General features: G+C 43.3%; 1 protein-coding gene across 7 annotated transcripts in view; it reads right to left on the bottom strand.

Moving 5' to 3' along the window:
• Window positions 1–19,522, bottom strand: part of NAXD (NAD(P)HX dehydratase) — a 50,431-nt gene extending 30,909 nt beyond the window's left edge. The window contains exons 1-6 of one of the 7 annotated variants that reach the window (XM_056329651.1): window positions 18,981–19,511; window positions 16,713–17,290; window positions 15,073–15,444; window positions 11,524–11,674; window positions 10,177–10,222; window positions 8,374–8,462 (exon numbers count right to left, since the gene is read on the bottom strand). In XM_056329651.1, the coding sequence (XP_056185626.1) occupies window positions 8,374–8,462; window positions 10,177–10,222; window positions 11,524–11,674; window positions 15,073–15,444; window positions 16,713–17,271 (1,217 nt within the window). In that variant the 5' untranslated portion in view covers window positions 17,272–17,290; window positions 18,981–19,511. The other 6 variants (XM_056329650.1, XM_056329649.1, XM_056329652.1 and 3 more) reach the window with 6 other exon arrangements.
• Between the last annotated feature and the right edge of the window lie 837 nt (window positions 19,523–20,359).

The raw sequence follows: 20,359 nt of genomic DNA, 5'->3' as shown, positions 1-20,359 counted from the left end.
CAATTATTTTTGCATACAGGAACAGCACTGGTTTGGTTATGGTGGTTATGGCAGTAATTGCTGGATTTAGTACTGCATGGTCTCACTATTGCCTCTTAACGCACAACCTCACAGTCTCTTACAACACCTTTAAATGAGTTTTGAAAAGCTAATACAGAAAAACTTTCAGTCAAGTTTTTTATTCCTCAGGACTCTTCTGTATTTCACTATGACACAATAAAATTTAACATAAAACACAGTTCTGTAGATTTTCATCTTGGTGCAAGCTGGATGTAATAACCCTCCCCAAACCAACAAAAAGCCTGAAAAAACCAACAGTGGCTACTGCTCTTGTATCGCTTAGTTTCTGAACATCTTCCACAGCAGTTTGTAACAGACATTTGACAGGTACCACCTGCTTGAAAGTCTGCTCTAGGCTGGTCACTGCCTAGAGTGGGAGGACACCTGACAGTTAGGGCCTGAAACGCAACTCCCATCCTCAGCCCTCAAAAAAAAGATAATTTTGCTGTAGACTACATTTTATTCAAACACTGGGTTTCACCAAGGCAATAGCTTTAAATTATTACAGAAATCTCTAAACACAGCAGCCTTCCTCATTCAGGATGAATGACAGTTACTGTTGTTGCTTTCTATTGCTTTCTAGAGAAGGGAAAGGAATAACTGTGATAAAGTGCAGCCCTGTCATATTTTACATGGAAACAAGAAAATGTGAAGCAAAGTCAGCATGGGTATAACTGTGAGCTACAGAAATAGTAGATAAGCATGAATGACAGTGCAGACAGGAGGCGGTGAGACTGCAGCTCTTCACATGTGTTTTAGGCAGAGCTGGAACCACCTCAGTAATCAGAGATGAGGTTTGGACCTCACAAAACACCTATGAGTGAGACCTCCTGCTAGAGAAGGACACGGGACACAAGCAAGACTGCTGTCACCTGGTCAACTATACAGCTCCTTGCTGGACAGCATATTTTTTAATTCTGCTCATTATCTGTGCACACTCGGTGTGACTGAGGCAACTCCAAATGCATTAAAATGTTTCGTTGCAAAAGTCTGTTACGTAAACTCAGTCAAAGCCACTTTAAGAGGGCAGTTTCAAAAGCCAGCCTAGAGTCTTCTCTTCAAAGATGAGAAAAACTCTCTGATCTGAGGATGAAAGAGTTTTGGTTTTGTTTGTCCAAGCACTGCAGGTAATTATACTAATGTGAATCAAATGTTAGACCTGCTGACATTTAGATCCTGTCATGTTATACAGTACATCAAAAGGGTGAAAGATGGGACATAATGCGTAGCTCCAGAATTTAAGTAGTTATCTCAGAAAGCTAATCATTAACTACTGTGGTAAACCTTGGGTGAGGTCATTATTGGAAACCAGGCAAATAAGATAAGGAAAGACACTATGCTGGAAAGGTTAGGTCAAAGGAATTAAAGGCAAAACCAAACAGTGCAAAAAATGTTTGAGCATAAAATTAAACTAATTCTGTATTTCAAGAGTAGCTATATATGTCAATGTTTAAATCATCATTCTTGTAAATGAACTTCTAATTTCCAGAAGACCAAAAAGCTTGAGGCAGCCTCTTTTGGCCCCACGAACAGAACTGGAAATAACTTATTCTAGAAAAGATCATTCATTCCATTACCAACTGATGTGTCTCTCACCAAGCGCCTCAATCAGGTAGAGCAAATCTCACATGGGCATGAAGTTGACTGGATGCAATTTAGAGACCAAAAAGACATATATTTAATAAATTAAGATTAGTATATTAAAATGTCCCAAAAAAAGTTTAGAAGACAGAATTGTCATTTTCACCTAATAGGCTGTTGAAAGATCTTTCAATAGTGTTTAATCTGTAAATGCTGGGTAGACAGTATCTATTTTTTCTGCTACAATCTGGTTAAATGACAGAGAAGAAAATGAAAAAAAAACCCACAGACTGTAATGAAAGAGGGATTCAATACTATTCAAATCAAGCGTTCCTTTTCAGCCATTGAACAAGTTAATTTAGACACCAGAAGTGAACCTAGTAGGCTTTATCTGAATATTAACAACACAGCAGCAAGAACAGCAACCCATCATCCAGGTGAAGCACAGGTGTCACGAGCTCACAGTAAGAGACTGCTCTTAATATGTAGATACCACAGTATTTACTTGCTCCATATTCTACCTTCAAGGCAGCTAGAGTGTGAATCACCTACTGAGGTACACATTTACAAAAATGCTGTATTTACCATACCACATTTTTTATATCATAATAATGACAACAAACCCAAAAATGTTTTCCACAGCTGTTACTAGGACACCAGACTCTCATTTAGATATCAGATCTGTTTTAGTAGGGATTGGATTGTCAACACACTACAGGCATCAGAGCCAACAACAAACTCTTTAATAATGAACCCAAATGCACTATACAAAGGGGGTCACCTCTCTCATGCACAGCAGAGCCTCTCACATCCTGTCGGAAAGAGCCTCAGAGGAGAAGAAGCTATTGCTTGACTATTTTCCGAGCTTTCTCACACAGACATGACAACAGCAGTCAAGGTCAACCTTATCTAGCCTTGTAAAGATAGCACAGGTATCAACACAATCATTTTACAACTTGCATTTAGATATATCCAAATATTTAAAGCAGCTGTAGTATGTTTTGATCTCAATCACATTACCAAGGCACGTTGTAACACCATCACCCCCCCACCCCACCCCCCAAAGTATAATGATAACAAAATATCTTGACCTCATATTTTCAGAGTTCATGGAAGTTGTCTGGACCTATTAATACTTCCTGTGAACTGACTTGATAAGCAGAGTCTGTCAAATATTCTTTCAAACAGACTACAATTAACTAAAACCATGTGACAGAATGAAGATGACAATGTAAATTCCCTCAGAATGAAACAGGCTTAAAACATCCCCAGAAAAACTAATGCACTTTTCATTTTTAAATGTTAAAACCAGTAAATAAAGGGACAAGCTTTTATCACATCAATATCCCTCTTTAGTTGACACTCAACTCTTAAGGCACAGATGATAGCTGAATCAATACCCAGAAGGCTAGAGTACTTCAAATCAGCTGTGGACACATGAGAAGACAGAACAAGTCTCAGCCTAAATGTCTGCTTTGCTGATTGTCAGCTGGGAAACAGACCTCAAAACAATGAGACCCTAAAATCTTCAAATTAATAATTAAAAATACAAAAAAACAGAAGCAAATCCCAGGCATGCCTGCCTTCACTCGAACTCAAGACAGATTAAATACCAAAGAAATCTAGTTCTGGTGTCAAATCACAGCAGTATGGCAGGTGTTCAGAAGGATGAATTTGGCCAGGATCTAACTGGAGTAAAACGCTGCTACACACATATATATCTCTTTCTGATGTATCAGAAAGCAGCAAGCACAGCAGCACTCCCCACAGTGATGCTAAAAATCTTTGGCTACTTCTCACATTTTGAAGAGGTGGCAAAACCTCTTTTAGTATCACCTGGGTTAAGGACCTTTGCAACAACAGGGAGGAAAGGGACTACAGTATGGGGTGAATACACCTCCTGTCTTTTTATTCATTCTGCAGCATACAGCACAGAAGCAGCAGCTTTTTGCCAAGAAAGCTGGACACAAGAACACAGGTCCATAAACAAGTTTTGTTCACGGCACTGCACAACAGGATTAGAAACAGTTTAAACATACTTCTCTGAGTCAGCACATACAAACTGACCTTTATCTCTCCCTAAGTAGTTTGAAAAAAAAAAAGAAAAAACCCAAAAATGTTCTCATGTGATTCCTAGCTAGGCTGCTGTCTAAATGAGGGGGAGAAAGATCACAAAGTTTGTGTCTGCATGTTCTCTGCAGGTTTAATAGGGATCCAGCAGCCAAGTCACTTGGGAGGCATCTTTTGGGTAATAGGAGCGATCTGTGCTTTCTCCTTGACTCTCCCTGGTGACAAGAATTCTTGCACTTCTTCCAGCAGCTGATTCAAAAGAGAGGTTAGTCCCACATTACACAGAAGTAGTGTTTAATAGCTACCCTTGGCTAACACAAATAAAAAGTATGAGCTTCCTCCCACAAAGGACCAATGTTTTTGAATCTCCCCTCCCCATAATGAATCAGAAAGAGACAAAAATCTCAAAGATTGTTTGTGGGCCTTCTTTAAGACACTTGGCACTGATAAAAAGTCCTCAAATAACTTACGAGGAGCTCGCTACCCATGATTCGCTTTCATGATTTTTTTCAAATCATCAAAACATAGACAAAATCCAATAAAACCAAGTAAAATATGTTCCAGCAACACTGATCTAAGTTAAGCTTCTTCATTAATGGTAACTGGCCTCAACACAAAGGCCAGCCTCATCAGAGTTTTCTCCCCAGTTATTTTTATTTCAAACTGAAAAGAACAATCTTTTCCAAAATCCAAACCAAAACTTGAACTCTCCAATGAACTAGAAGACTTTCAGCAATTCTGGCAATCTTTACTAGTCCATACAGACCCATTGGTATAACCAGCTGGGAGGAAGGTTCTAAATCCGTACCTAGTTCAAGGGTGACTTTTTTGGAGATAATGGAAAAATTACGTGACTTCTTCAGGACCACAAGAAATTGATGACCTGACATCTCATTCTACTTCTCTGATAAAACTCTGGAGATCAAGGAGTGTATCGACTGTTGACTTTACAAATTGTCTGACAATCAGGTTAGAAGTGGGCTACTCAGCAGTATCTTGATCTTTCCTGGCCTACAGAGAAAGAAAAACTCTGTAAGATTATAAAAAAAGTCCTTGCAAAAGGAGCATCTAACACAATAGATTTACCCTCGCTTCTTTTAAAATATAACCAGCTGGGTTCATATAGCTCATTAAACTCTGTGATCACTCACCTATCAAGACAGGATAAGCTAACCCAACACAGGTATCCAAGAAATCTATTCAACCTGACCTGAGTGAGGGAATTAACATCGGGAATATAAAAAAGCTCCTGAAAACTGTTCTCCAGAAAGTTGCCAACACTAATGCAAGAATGTAAGTATAAACACATATAAAGTAGAAATCCATACAGAAAATGCGTGTAATAAAACTCAATAAAATGCAAAACCTAAATTTCATCTTGTCTGCATTTGTGCAGAGTTTGCCACAGGAGCATGTTAGCTGAGAAAACAGAAGAATGTTGCACAAACTGGGGGCAGTGGTGACAAAAGCAAGGCAGCTGTGCCCAAGACTCAGTATACTCCCTATTCAAAAGACCTCGACCTCTGCAATACTCACTTTTCATTTCTCCACAGGGAAGCAGAAAGTCACTCAGCAAAAATACTGCACTGGTTAGCTGGTCAGTTTTTAATTAATACTTTTATTAATACCAAGTCGCCATTGAAGGGGCCATAATGCATTTGACAGAATCCCTGTATAAAAAGGAAAAGCTACTATTGACTATTCATGGCCCATTATTATAGTTGTCATTATTCAGCTCAGGTGGTGAGGATGCACAGAGCCAGGTGCTGAAAATTTGTCTTTCCAGATCCCAGGCTACCATGTCCAGTCCTAGCTCTCTTACCTTAACTCACAGGAACAGGGAATGAAGTAATGAGACAAAAACCAGAAAGTTGCGTTATGTGTGTTCCCAGCACAGGATGTTACACCAAAAGGGATCCCAGGATGGTCTGCAGCTGGGGCCACATGGAATTGCCCTGGCAATGCTGCAAGATAGATGACCATTTCCATAACCCTCCTTCTGCAATCTCGCTCACTCTCACATAACATTCATTGCATCCTTGAAGTGACAGACATTTGCCAAGGACATGAAATGCAACAGTGCAACTTCTAGCTCTCACATACCTTCCCTAGTCATGCCACACAAGATCCACGATGGCAGCTCTAACAAGTAAAAAAAGCCCTTACATTCAGGGGGCAGCAGCAAAAAAAAGAGCATGCTCTTCCCCTGAGGTGATCCTCTGTGAGGTGAAGGCAGTAGGGAAAGGTAGTAGCAGCCAAGTCACAGAGCAGATGATAAAATGTCAGACTCCTGGCACTACAAAATGGCAGCTGAACCCTGGCGAAATGCCAAGCTGTTCAAACAGTGAATTGAGGAGTACATGGGGCCATAATTATGATTAGCATAATAAGAGAGTGGTACAACAGCTACCTAGTTACTCTGAAGGGTCATGGAGAAATCATAACAAAGCAAAGTTTTAAGGAGAGACACAAAAGAAAACAATGACGTAGCTGCTCGGTGGGTTTTACCCGGAGGTTCTTCCATGCGTGAAGTGCGGCCCCGGAGAAAGTACAAAGACTGTTTAAGAGATCAGGCTCTGAATCAAGAGCGGCTGGCCGTGCCTGCAGAACTCGAATGGCTCCACAACATATAAAAGATCATATGAAAAGTGTGACACTGAAGACAAAGGACTTTACGAGAAAAATAGGCTGTTTGTGTAAATTTGAATAAAACCTGGGCTCTATAGTCAGTCAAGAATTCTTCCTTTCTAACCAGAAAAGACTGTTTTCTCTTTTCCTTGAATGAAGCAGAAGAGATAAAAATACGAGAAAATTTGACAAACAAAATCAGAACATTCTGATATTTGCATTTTTAAATTTTGAATGTCATATAAACAATATTTACAGATCCATTGCTTCATGCAATTAGCCAGATGTCTGGGTGAAATTAATCAGAGTTGTAATAAAAATATTAAACATTTGAGTTTCAGACATAAAGCTATATGGATATGAAAATTTCTAGATTCACTGCACTTAGTACATCTGGAGGAATTTATAGACAGAGTTGAAGTTTAAAATCAAAAGTTGTCTTTGCGAACAGAAAGATCAGAGTTTTCTTTAAGATGTGAATTCCACAGAAGACACTGAGAATCTGCATATAAAAAAAATATCCTTATTTAGTAGGCACAATCTGGACCTACATGAACAGAATTTTTACTGTTTACACATTGTCACCTCCCTTTTTCTCTATGCTGCTTCTGCTTCTATTAACATTTTCCATTGCCACAGACACCAAGAACCTTGGGCATACAAAAAATGCTTCTCCCAAGGCAAGGTCAACTCCTTCCCATACAAGACAACTCTGTGCTGTACACTGAGCGTCATCCATCAAGACAACCTAAGTTACAAGCTAATACTGCTATTGAGATCCTTCATCTCATTTGTTATCATATGATATCAGACATCAACTAAAGATGTGCCTTTTGGATTTTAGAGGCTAATGCAGTTGGACTGGTAAAAAACCTACCCTTGTATCTTCCCCTTGCTTTCAAACATCATTTTTTCCCTATCTAAAATCCACAAAGTCATGGATTTCTCCTCTCTTTGGAAAAAAACCAAAGCAACAAACCTGAAACCCAACAAAATACAACCCTTGATATCTGCCCGTTTAACTGACTTCTTTCTAAGCACCTCTCTCTACACCAACAGAAGTGAAACCCACCTTTAGAATATAATAAACTTATGACTTCCAAGCGCTGGCATGCCCATAAGGGAGATCATATTCTTCTTCTTGGGCACTGAAATATTTCTACCGTCATAAATCCTTCCTGACAGCAATTTTAAATTATGCTTTTTCTAGCTTAATCACAGCTTTGCTATGTACAGCAACACACTGTGACACGCATTGGTGCAAGCTAAGCTCAGGGAAATACACCTAAGACACACACCTTAATTCTCATTTGCATTGTAAACCATCATAACACCTAATTGAAACAATTTACCCTGTAAAAGTTCATCAATCAGTAACGTACTTCAGAACACAAACTCAGAGAAGCACACACCGATTTTTCCTATTAGAACAGCTACTTATTAAACTTGTCATCCTCTTGTTAATAAATTCTGTATTTTAGCTCATTTTAGAACACACATTTATTCCCAGGAATAGGTGTGTATCTAATGCAACATGAAGAAAAATGAGAATCACCATCCCTCTTGCCCAGTAATTTTGCATAGATTACTATATACACAGCAGTGACAGGAAAAAAGATATGCTACTGTTAAATACTATTAGGATTGAAGAAGCAAAAGAACACACTCTATTTGCTTTTCAAATGCAGATTCTAAAATGCTGACTTGTAGCGATTCTTAGTTCTGGATTTTGCTACTGTTCACAGTTAAACGCATTACAATCACAGAACACGTCAGCAAGTAGTAGAAAGCAAGATCTTTGCTTTTCAACAAATTGTACTTCGACAGTAACGAAAAAAATTCACAACTGATTGTACCTACATTAAATATCTAACTGTTTGTAATGTAAGGACAAACCCAGTAGGTTTTGTAAGCTCCAGCTCATCCACCCTGTAACTCAGAAAAAGAAATAACGCAAACTAATCAACTGTCAGACTTAAATGCTCAAACTAATAATCCTGACTTGCTCATTTAAACAAAAATTAAGTCACTTACAGAACTGGATGAACAATCAGCTCTGGACTATATGATTTGATTACTGTTGCTGCATCTTTGGTACAAAACACATGGGACAAATCTGCACCCTAAAAAAGAAAATTTGCAAACAGAATTACCAAATTTATACTTAATAATAACTTTATCATTCCAAATTTTACTCAGTGAATAATTCACTTGAATTTTACTTCTCAGTAGTTCAAGCAAACTTTATTTTTTCTATTTTGGCACAGACTATCATGCAATGTTTTGGAGAATTTTTTTTGTATCCAACTTCCAATGTAATTTTTTTCTGTTTCTCACCAACAGGACGACTGAAAATACAGTCATTGTGTTTTGAACCTTTATTCACTTCAGAAATGTTTCTCATTTGCAGATGAGCAAGACTAAAATGTCACATGTACAATAGGAAGAAAGGCAAAAGAACACAGCTGAACAAGAGACAGGTTACATTACAGAGGAAAGATAGTACTGTAATATAATTGCAAAATACAGCTATGGCAATCTTATGTGTATCTTTCCAGCCCTACCATTTTTACTCAGTGGGCCAGATCCATATCAGGTAAAGGCTGGCACAATTTCAACAACACCCCTTAAGTTAAATAAACATTAAAGCTGAGGAGTTTAGCCTCAAGCTTCTGTTATCAACTCAAAAAAATCAGACATACATATAAAAACTATGTAAGCAGTGACCAGAAAGCTTGATCTTGTACCTGTCTTGCATATTAACATTTCCCAAGGTTAAGAAAGTGTCTGTTCTGCTTTATTACTATACATTTAACATTTCAAGCTACCAAACAATGCAGGCAATTGATCCTATGACTCTTTATGTGCAGATGTAATGATCTGAGACCAAGTGACTTCAATGGGGCCCTCCTAGTATGCTACTGTACTTGCACAAAGTGAACAGAAAGCTGAGCGGCCTTGGTATCTTATAGAAGATCATTAAATAATATAATTTCAGTTTTAAATCCTTGAGGGACTGCAGCCTGGGGGGGGTGGAGGGGTGGAAATGCCGGGATTGGTTACCTACTTACTGAAACAAATCTTCAAAAGAGAAACATACACAGTGAACTGAAAGTACTGACAGACTACAGAGTACTGAAAAGTATATGTGTTAGGCAAGTATGATTTTTTTACATTTGAATAATGACCACTGTATTTACATAGTCCACAGTAAATATATTTTTAGCCAGTTAATATGTCACTAAAATAAGGAAGCTCACACTTCTAGGAAAAAAAAGCTTTGAAAATACTTCTGCTGAAGATTATAATGTAAATAAAACAGGCTATTAAAAATCACATTAAATTTAATCAACAATTTTTAGACTTAGAGCACATAAGAATTTTACTAGCCTGAAGTTGTAGGTTTTGAAAGTTACTTCATTCAACACACTTATCAGGTCCAGAAAAAAATTCTGAAAAACTGACTGCAGCACTGAAAACACAACTTTAAACATTAATCTCAAGCTATTTTGTTGTCCACTTTTGGAGAAAATATTTCATCAAGTTTTGAAAGTTCCTATCCAAGTCTCTGATAAAACAGTTCTGCCTCCAGAATCTTCAGTTTGTTAACATGTTTAACTTCACCTTGTACAGAGAAAATACAGAAAACTTAGCAAATGACACATATTTACAAAGTATTTCCAAATATCCAGAACTAAGGATTTTCTTTGTTAAATAGAAGACCTTTTAGAACTCAAATTTCACATGCAGCACAGAACGAATGCTTTTTAAAAAATGGCACTTCGCCAATACAAATGATGAAAAGTTCGTTTTGGATTGGTATAAAAGATCACGTACCACTTTGAGAGCTGTAATTGCAGCAAAATATGGTGCTCCAGTGTATCTAGAACGAAATACAATTTAGGTTAGGAAACACAGTCATGAGATTAGATAATCTTAAAATTAGCCTGCCGTAATGAAGTCCCAAACCGAAGAGCAAATTTTTTTAAGTTTTCCCTTTTTTTTTTTTCTCTAAAAGACAGATAGTCTTGCTACACTGAAACCAATCTCAAACCTTGTTCTGATTTCAAAGGTGCAGGATTTCACCTTAGCCACCTGATCCTTTCATAGAAATATTTATAAAGATCATGCCATAAAAAACCCAAACTTTTCTCAGACAACCAACTTAAAAGTTTAGAGGCAAACAAAACAAAACAACGGTCAAGCACTGTTTGCAAGTCAAATCTGGGATCTGTGACCTGGATCAGTCCCATCTGGTTTTAGATGCTGAACTAAAGTGCCAAAACTGTGATTCCAGTTGCCCTAAATTCTCTTTATGAAGACTGAAGAGAGAGATATGGGCAGAATCACCCTCCAGAGGTGCTTACTTCTGCCAAGAGGTAAGAACCTAAGCCCATCTGACCAGCAGGAAAACTAACTCCTGGCTAATCAACCCAGCTATAAGACAGCACCTTTTTGCTCATCATGGAATTTTTATTAATGGCAGATATCCAATGGCAGATCTCTCTCACAGGAGAAAGATGCCATCTCTACTCCAAGTGGGGAAAATGAAAAACAGGAAGGTGTAGTGCCTCATTCAAAGTATTGTGCAGATTACTGAACATGGTCAAGAAAAGAACAGCACCTGATTTCTTTCTAGGTCAACAGAGCATTTAACTGATTTATACTTTATCTCTTTTTTTTCTCCTGAAACACACTATTTCTATTATTCCAGAACATAAAACAAGGTATTGACAGAATCTAGTAACCACTACATTTTATCCTAATAAAAAGTACACAGTAAGAAAACACTCTATTTCTGATTTAAGAGACCCAGTTCCCAAGATACCAAAATGTATTAAAAAAAAAAATTAAGATGTGCCACTGTCTTACTCTACTTATTCTAGAACTTCGTCATGCAATGGGAAAAGAGTAACACTGAAAGCAGAGAGAATGTGGTGGTCAAAAACCAGAGAGAAGGTAGACACAGACACAAAGAGTGTTCTGTTTCAACCACATTTACTACCAAAATTTTGCAACACAACTGCAGGGAAACATGTTTTTTGATAAGTATGCATGATCATGATGGACTAGTAAAGCTCTCTGGAAAATACTCATGGAAGGTGAGTTTGAATGGCTTCTACAAGTACCTATGACATCCTCAAACTCTCTCAGAAACAAAAATAAAATCTCTGTTTTACTTACTCTTGACATCCTCCAACAATGCCTATGCGTCCATCTTGACCTTTATGCCTTTTCCCTGTTAAAGGGGGGATAACATTGCGCACCAGTTGAAAAATATTCTCCATATCCTTTAGAGAGTGTGTTCTGTGCAGTGAAAAAGATCTCTCTATAACTGAAAAGAAGAAAATAAGTGTTACTTTAAAGTATGTTCTTCCTTAAACTACTATCAGCATTTCTTTTGAAACACTATTCATAAACACTGATAAAATCAGAGATACAAAGTGACATACTTCTAAAAACCAAATGCTTCATCACTCAAAGGAAAACAGTAACTAGAGAAGGTGATCATTTTAAAAACGAATTTAGGGTCTGATGCAAAGAATATTCCCATCGACTGCTCACAGTCCTAATTTAGGGCTTAGGTACAGAAAGAAACAACCACCCAGAAGAAATAACCCATAGCTACATGAACATTTTGTAACTAGAAATATCATCTTAGTTCAGCCTGAAATCACTTCCACAAATAAACTCAACAGTAATAGGTACACTTAGTAAGGGCTAAGCACATACAGATACAGAGCAAGCACAGAGCAACTAAAACCACATTTCAAATGTACACCCTAGCTTTATTTTTTGCTTCCCCTTAAAGACTTCCACCTCTTAGCAGAACCACAGCCTATCTCACTGCTTTTTTTATTTTGGCAGATGGTTACAAAGCGTAATGGAAGTCTTTCTGCAAAACTATAATCCAATGCACTGGATGCACAACATTACAAATAGCACACAAAGATAATTTTAAGCTATAATACCACTACAGATCTCTGATGCAAAGCTACATGTCAAGCTACATATTACAACAACTGCACACTCAGAAGGCTACATATTCAAATTAGTGTTTCAAAAGACTAGAAAAATTTAGAAGAAAGTATTTCAACAATTACAAATAAAGAGAAACTGTTTACCTAACATAGGACAAATCTGAAGATCAATACTTCTCTCAACAATGAGTTAACTATAAATTGCAGCAAATACACTAAAAGAATAAGCACTTGTATTTGAACAAAGCTCCTCATTAACTGCACAATTCTGTTCATAAGAGGGGTTTATTTGAACATTAGTATTAGTCTCCTAGACCTTAACTCTGGTTTTTCACAGATCTTCTAAAAAGTTTTCAAGGAACTGCTATATGGTAATACATTATTATGTAAAAAAATCCCATGATAACTCCTTATTTTCAGCTGTATGAAACTTAGTAACTCCACCCCCTAATTCCAAAATCGGGGTGGGGGTGGGGGGTGGAGATGGTGGTGGTGGTGTAGGAAAAACTGTTCCAGAAATTTTGGACATAATAGTGGGGAAAAAATGTAATACACAAGAAAACTCTGCATCTGTGCGCTATCAGCAGAAAGCATCTTTTTCTCAGTCTTCCACTGACTCTACACCTAAACCAGACACACTAATCTTCAGTAATAAAATGCTTTAGTGTTCAATAATGATAAATACTCCTGGCTGATCTTTTGCTTTTAAAATCCTTCTATAATACAGGCATCCCATTCTTGCTGAGATTTAGAAAAAAAAAAAAAAAAAGAAAAAAACACCCTGTTTTGGACTATGGCCAAAATAGCACTGCAGTGACCCAGAGGAGAACAAAACGCTCATCTCCTCTGGAAATAAGGCAGATTATTGTCTTTAAATCACACTTCATACACTCAGTGGTTTTCAACCACACAAGAAATACACTTATCATGTAGCTTGCAACCCTTAGAGTGCAATGTTGTTAAGGAGGTCCTCTGTTTCTTTGTCATTTTTTGTTTATATGTAAAGTAATTGAATAATAAAAAGGGAGAAAACAGAGAATTGTACAAACAGCAATTCTTAATAGAGCCCCACTCTATCTACAGAATCACTAAGGCATATTTAGCTATACACAACTGAAATCTAAAATCCTTATCAGATGTGCTGACTGAAGCATTATTTTCACATTTTATTATAGCTTTGTTACACCTTCACCAATTAAAATATTAAAATAAAAAATTAAAATATGATAATCCCGAGTTGCTCTTGCTATAGTTAAATATATAATGCATTTTTGCACAGTGTAGTATGATTGTATACCTACATGATGAAATCCAGTAAGAAAAACTGAACTTTAGTTTCAAGTCTTTACAGATACTGAAACTCTTTCAACACAAAATGTCTCAGAAGTAATGGCAAGTTCTTGTAGGTACCATCACCCCAGTCTAGAACCTTAAACAATTTCCTAAAGGGTTTTCTAAAGCGCTCCAGATTTCCTTTTAACTTAAAAGTAAAAATAACATTTAAAACACAGAATCCATATGTATGCTGTAATTTACCTACAGAAGTCTGCTGCCATCAAGGAATGCTACAGACCAACTGTCCAGTCAAGAAGAAACACCATCAAGTCAGCCAGCCTAAACCTTCAATAGGCCTAACCCCCCAGTCCCTCATCCATTTTACAGGGAAACGCAGTAGGTAACAGAACTGAAAAGGCTCCAAGATCCTCTCAAGTAATCATAGAATGCCCTTTAGGGTCTGGCATGCCAGATTATTATTCAGCACTGAGGCTGAGTGTTTTTCTTTCTCTTCAAACCACACTTTTTTTACCTGAGCAGTGTGAAATTCAGAATTCAAACAGAATGAGACTTGTTTCATTTCCACGTGGCAGGCTACAACCACTAAGCCCCAAACTGACTCTGGTTTCAGCATTGATAACAGTATCCCTGTTTTCCTCCTGCCCATGCAGTCTACCTCCATGTACAAAGAGACCATGATAAACATAAATGACATGGAGCCACAGATCCCGAGTCTGATAATGAATGCCAATATCTGATTATCAGCTTCTGGCCCACGCATACGGTACAGAAGGAAACGTCCGTGCATAAATTCTAATTCTAGAGTTATTGCTTTGCCTTTTTATTCAAAATAAATTCAGACACCCAAAGAATTTATAAATGAGCTAGTGTAGAAAAAAAAATATACCAATATTTTCATCTTCTATTACACCCACTACATATAATGATGTTTAATTTAAAGATAAGATTTAGAATTTTGATTAAAAGAAGCTGGATTTTAACATTTGACTGAGTTCAGTGTAGGCAAAACTTCACTCTTTTCCCAACCCTGAAAAAACACATGCACAGCCACAACATCATGTACTGGGTTACGCCTGTTAACAGCAGCAGAATTTCCGCTACAAGGTACCTAATGTTTCCAGACAATTTTCAGCAAAGGTGCTACTTGCCTTTTACATATAAAACTTCTAACTTCACTTTACAGAACTGTGAATGTGGAAGGAAGTCCCCAATGTTTACAGGGTTTGAAAGGTTTTATTTTTTGCCCATCAAAATTTGTGTTGCTAATGTATCTATATTAAATAATCAGTACAATGGTACGAATGAGGTTTTAATTTCATTTTACATCAGACAGACACCTTCACCACAATATTAAATAATTCCAATTAGCTTTTATTTCCAAAGCTACTTACTACCAGTGCTTTCACACAGAAGTTTAAAAAAAACTAGCTTTTATTTATGCTATAGAAGGAAGTACCTATCGGTGGAGAAAGTGCTGCTGTCATAGCATTATAATTAAAGTTATCCCCATATGAACGATGGTTCGCTCTCTGAGGCGGACTTGCTGGTATAGATTGTGACCTTTGTGATACCGTAGAAGAAATTCCTGCCAACATCTGTCCCAACATCTGTAACATCTGGAGCTCTCGAGCATGCTCAGCTTCCCGACGCTTGTCCTCAATTTTGAGCCTCTGCTCTTCATATCTGTAAAATTTCTCTTCTGTATCCACACTCTGCTGCAGGAATTTTTCCATCATTTTATCCAATGTTAAATTTGCATGGCGTTTTTTTGATCTTTTGGGCTGATTGAGAGGTGGGGTAATAGTTGGAGCATTAATTTCTTTAAAGCCTAAAACAAGAAGAGAGACAATTATTTTTCTGAAGAAAAGTATTTTTCTAAGAAGCAGTTAAAAAACTCTCTATTGAGATGTGCACCTAATGCGCCACAATGTTGTTATACTTTTTCAAGGTGAATTGTACTTATTTCAGATATTTTTATTTCAGAGTACCAAAGCAAAACCAGAACCTTCTATAAAGTTATAAAGGTTACAGGAAAATCACACAGAGGCATCTTTTAATTGTTGTAGTACTAAACTTCAACAATAGGAGTCTTTTTGATCTTCTAAAAAGGTTTAAGTGAAGGCTATTAAATAGTATAGTCTCATTTGTGTATTGCAGGTAATTACATTAATCTAAATTGAGTTTCAGTCTGCTGGCATTCTGAATTTGCATTTCAAAAGACATTAGTGTAAACAACTCTTTGATGGGGTTTATGTGCAAAAAGAAGGTTGGTAAGATGTCAACCAATTGGCCAGTTCCTCAGTGATGTCAACTTCTGAAGACAGGTTCATGTTTGTATTAAAACCACAGCACTAGTCTAGATTTAAAACAAACAAATAGCACTGTCCCCCCTCCTCCACAACAGAAATACGGAGCCGAGGGTAAAGAATGAGCAAGGAAAGGACAGGCTTTATCTAAGGGCTGTTTCTGTCCACATGCCCGCTAAAGTTAGCAGCAGTGTTTCTGAAACAACTCAAGCTATTAATTCCATAAAAGCTCTCCCCTAGATTTCTTGCCCATCTGCAACAATAAGCAGATTTTTCAGGTATTCTCGTCATCACCATTTTAATACCGATTAACAAAACAGTACAATAGTCTGCAGGGAAAAGGCAAATCCTCCAGCGAGGATGCCCGTTTTCTTGTACGGCGCTACCTGACACTTTGTCTTGCTAATCTCTGCGCTAGTTTTCCATTGGTTTCCTATCGATAAACACCGATAAAAGCTCACTATGGTCTCCGTCCCCCAGCATCTCCCCCTACCCGGTTTGCAGCGTTTCCCGCCCCCCGCAGGAGCCCGCTCCCCCTCCAAGCGGCGGCGTTCGCGGGGGGCGGGGGGGAGCTCTCAGGAACGAGCAAGGTGCCGGGAGCGGGGGGAGACATGGGCGGATTTCGGAGCGCAGCGGCCGCCGCGAGAGCCGGAGGGTATGGCAGAAGCCACTAGAAGCACGCTAGCTGGAGAGAGACACCGGCAGTTGGGCTGTGAGAGCCCCGGGGGGGCCGCGCTGCCCGAGGGGTGAGGGGAGGACACCCGGCGCCGGGAGCCCGCCGGCTACTCACCGTCGCCCGGAGGCACGGGGATGGCGAAGGGGGGGCACTCCACTTTGATGGGGTGGTCGGCGTAGGAGGAACACTCCCCGGAGTCCTCGGTGAAGTTGTCGCGGGGGGACTCCAGCTCGGCGTCCTCGTCCAGCTCGGCGTCCACCTCGCGGCTGTTGTGCGGCGTGCCCGGCGTTGGCGGCCCGGCCAGCGGCCCCGCCGGCTGGGCGCCGTCGGGCGGCGGGGCTAGCGGCTCGGGGGCGCCGTCGGGGCCCCCCCGGCAGCTGAGGATCCGGTCCATCTCGTCGTAGTACTTGCATATCTTGCGGGCGTGCCCGTTCTTCTTCAGCCCGTCCCGGGCCTGGTAGTACTGGCGCTTGAGGCCCTTGATGCGGATGCGGCACTGCTCGGGGGTGCGCTCGAAGCCCAGCTCGGCCAGGCGGCAGGCCACGTCCCGGTACACATGGCTGTTCCGAAAGTTGCCGTCCAGCGCCGACTGCACGTCCGCCTCGCCCCAGATCTCCAGGAGCGCCCGCGTCTCCAGGTCCGACCACAGGAAGCCCCGCGTGTTCGTGATCATCCTTGGCCGGCCGGGGTCACTGCAATGGCCGCGCACGGGGGAGAGGGAGGGAGGGAGGGAGGGAGAGAGCGAGGGAGGGAGGGACGGAGGGGGGCGGAGGAGGGCGGCGGGGAGGAGGGAGGGGGGTTTAATGCCCGCACTCGGCTCTCCCAGGGGGCGCCTACGCCAGCCCCGGCCGCGGCAGCCGCGGTGCGGCGGAAAGCGGCGGACAGCCGGGCCCCGGGCCCCGCATCCCAGCCCGGGCCGCCGCCGCTCGCAGCCCGCACGCACGCGAACAAAACTTTACAGGCACCGCTTTGCGCTGCGGGCACCTGCAAAAAAAAAAAGGGGGGGGGGGGAGGGGGTGTAAAAAAAACCCACCAACGACCCACCTTCTGCTCCCCCGGCTCGCCCCCCTCCGAAAACAATGACAAATAAAAAATGAACAAGCGGGCGCCCGATGCGGAGCTGCGGCCTCCTCCCCCGGGGCAGGACGCGCCGCCACCCCGCTCAAGCAGCCGTCCGTGCGCGGCCGCTCCCCCGCCCCGGGCTCCTCCGGGAGCGGCAGGACGACGGCGCTGGCTGGACTTGGAGGCCCTGCTCATCACAGTGCGCCTCCCTGCCTGCCTCCTCCCTTCCCCCCCTCCCCGCCGCAGTGGAGCGCGATCCCTGCACACACACACACACACACACACACACACACACACGCACGCACTCGGGGGGCTGCGGCTCGGCACACGGCAGCCGAGAGCCCGCGGCTCCGCTCGGCGCCCTACCTCAGCCCGGCACACCGCCGCGCCGCGCCAGCACGGGCACAGCATCCCTGCCCCCTCCCCAGGGCCGCCGTGTCACTCAGCAGCGGGGCAGGCAGCCAGGCTCCCGCACGCACGCACTAGCGCACACGCACACAAGCGGTGCCTGCGGCTCGGCTCGCCCGCGCAGGCCGCCACAAAAGCCCACTCTGTGGCTGGCGGAGACGGCGCCTCCCGGTGGCCCCCGTCTGGGTCGGGCAACCGCTGCCCTCGGCGGACCCCTGCGAAGGTGCCGGGGGTCGCTCCTGTGTGCGCTCCCCCCCCGCTCCCCGCCCTGGCCGTCCCTTCGCAAGGCAGGTGAGCGGCCCGGCCGGCCCCCCGTGGCAGAAGGGGGTGCGTTTCATTGTGCCGCGCCGCCCCGGGGGCCCGCTGCCGCCCACACGCCGCTCCGGCCCCGGCCCTTTCGCTTTGGTTTTGCTGCGAAACCGTGCTCCGGCGGGAACTGCGGGGCGGCGGCGCCAAGCCCACCTCCCCGTCACGGGGGCCCGCCGCCGCCTCCCTCACGCCCCGGCCCAGCCCCCCAGCGGGGCTGCCCGGCCGAGGCCCTGCGAGGCAGCCCTTCCTTCCGCGGGGAACACCCGCCCGCCCACGGGCTTCCGCGGCCCCCCTCGGAGAGCAGCCCTCGGCACCGGGAAAGCCCGCCGCCGCTGGGCGCACTGCCGGCCCAACGCGCCCACCGCCCGGCCCGCCCCCGCCTCCCCTCAGGCGCAGGCCCCACCCCCTGCCCGCCACAGCCCCGGTGCGGAGAGGTTTATACCTTCATCGCACCGCAGCCAGAAGGCCGCGGCCAAGGCCAAGGCCAGCGCAGCCAGGGCGCCGGCGGTGACAGCGCCCTGTCCCCACATCCTCCCGGGGGAGAAGGCAGGGGCTGTGGCCGGGCTGGGCCCCGCGGCCCGCCGCTCCGCGGTCTCCTCTTACCTAGCCACAGCGCGGGGTTCCCCACACCCCTCGCCAAGCAGCGCGCACAGCTCATCGGCGCGGCTTCCGGCTGGGCGCCGGGCCGGGTAGGGCCAGGCACGGCAGGGCAGGCCAGGCCTACGCGGGCGCGCCCGCTCCGCTCCGCGCCTCCCCGCGGCGCGCCGCGGCCTCCCCCCACCCCCGCCGGCAGCCAATGGCGGCGCGGGGCCTGCGCGGGCGGGCCGCGCTGAGGTAACGGCCGCGGCTCCCGGCCCCCCGGCAGCCGGGCAGGGCCGCTGCGGCCTTCTCTGGTGACGGGGCCTGCCGCCCGCGGGCCTCCCCGCTGCCGCCCGCCCCCGGGCCTCCTGCCCCCGCCCGCGCCGCTGGGTGTCGGGCGGCGAGGTAAGGAACGGGACAAGGCCGCGCAACGTGCGCCCCGGCGGCGCGGCAGTGCGCCCCGGGCGACTGTGTGGCAGGGCCCCGGCCCGGAAGCCGAGAGATAGAGCCGGGAGCGCTCGGTCCGGCCGGCGCGGTGCTTTGGTGCTGCCTTCCTGGCCCGTTTAGTTGGAAACAATCAAAACCTAGGAATTACCATTTATTGTTCTCTGCATTTGAAAGCTCTTCACATCCCTCACCTCACCAGGCATTTCTGAGCAAACACCTGGTTTATGAGTGTGATTCATTTCTCAGCTATTTCTAGCTCAGATGCATCATTTCAGAGCACTATTCTTGTGATATTTTCTTTGACTCTAAAACACACCAGAGCCAGTAAAAATACTGGCTGATGTTCACCTCTGGTCCTACGGCACCTACTTAATTTAAACAATAAATCAAAATACAGCATCACCCAGGAAAAACTAACATGATTATATGCATGAGAAATCTGAAACATTAAAGCTCAAAACAGCTGTAATTTCTGCTCTAGACCCCCGGGTATTTCAAGCAAGAGTGTCATTATTAACTCATAAAAGCTTCTAGCCTAACTACAGCAGTAAAATGCCGATGTTTCAATCAATTAGTATTTTGAAGGGGTGAAGACAGACAATATTTGCCTTTACTGTTGTGTGTTACAGATAAGCTGTGGTCAAACAGGCCTGCTGGTGGACCAAACCCAAGCAGGAAAGATCTGTGCCCTTCAGCTTTGGAAGCATCGCTTTAAACAGGCATGCAGGCTGCAAGACAACCTGAGCCTTTAGTAACCCAGATTGAACAGTAACCCACGTACCAGAGCAGAACGTGGATGTCTGACAAGCTCACTGTAATATATTAACTTGTTCATTGAAAAGTTACTCTTCTATAGGTCCTGGTATCTGGTAAGATTTTAAAAGCAATACCGGATCGGTAAAATTTGCCCTGTATTCAGGCAGCTTAAATAATACTTTTTACACTTTGATTATCTG

The sequence above is a fragment of the Falco biarmicus genome, chromosome 2, assembly GCF_023638135.1.
Source record: "Falco biarmicus isolate bFalBia1 chromosome 2, bFalBia1.pri, whole genome shotgun sequence".
Lineage (NCBI taxonomy): Eukaryota > Metazoa > Chordata > Aves > Falconiformes > Falconidae > Falco > Falco biarmicus.
This window is presented reverse-complemented; position numbering and strand designations above follow the sequence as displayed.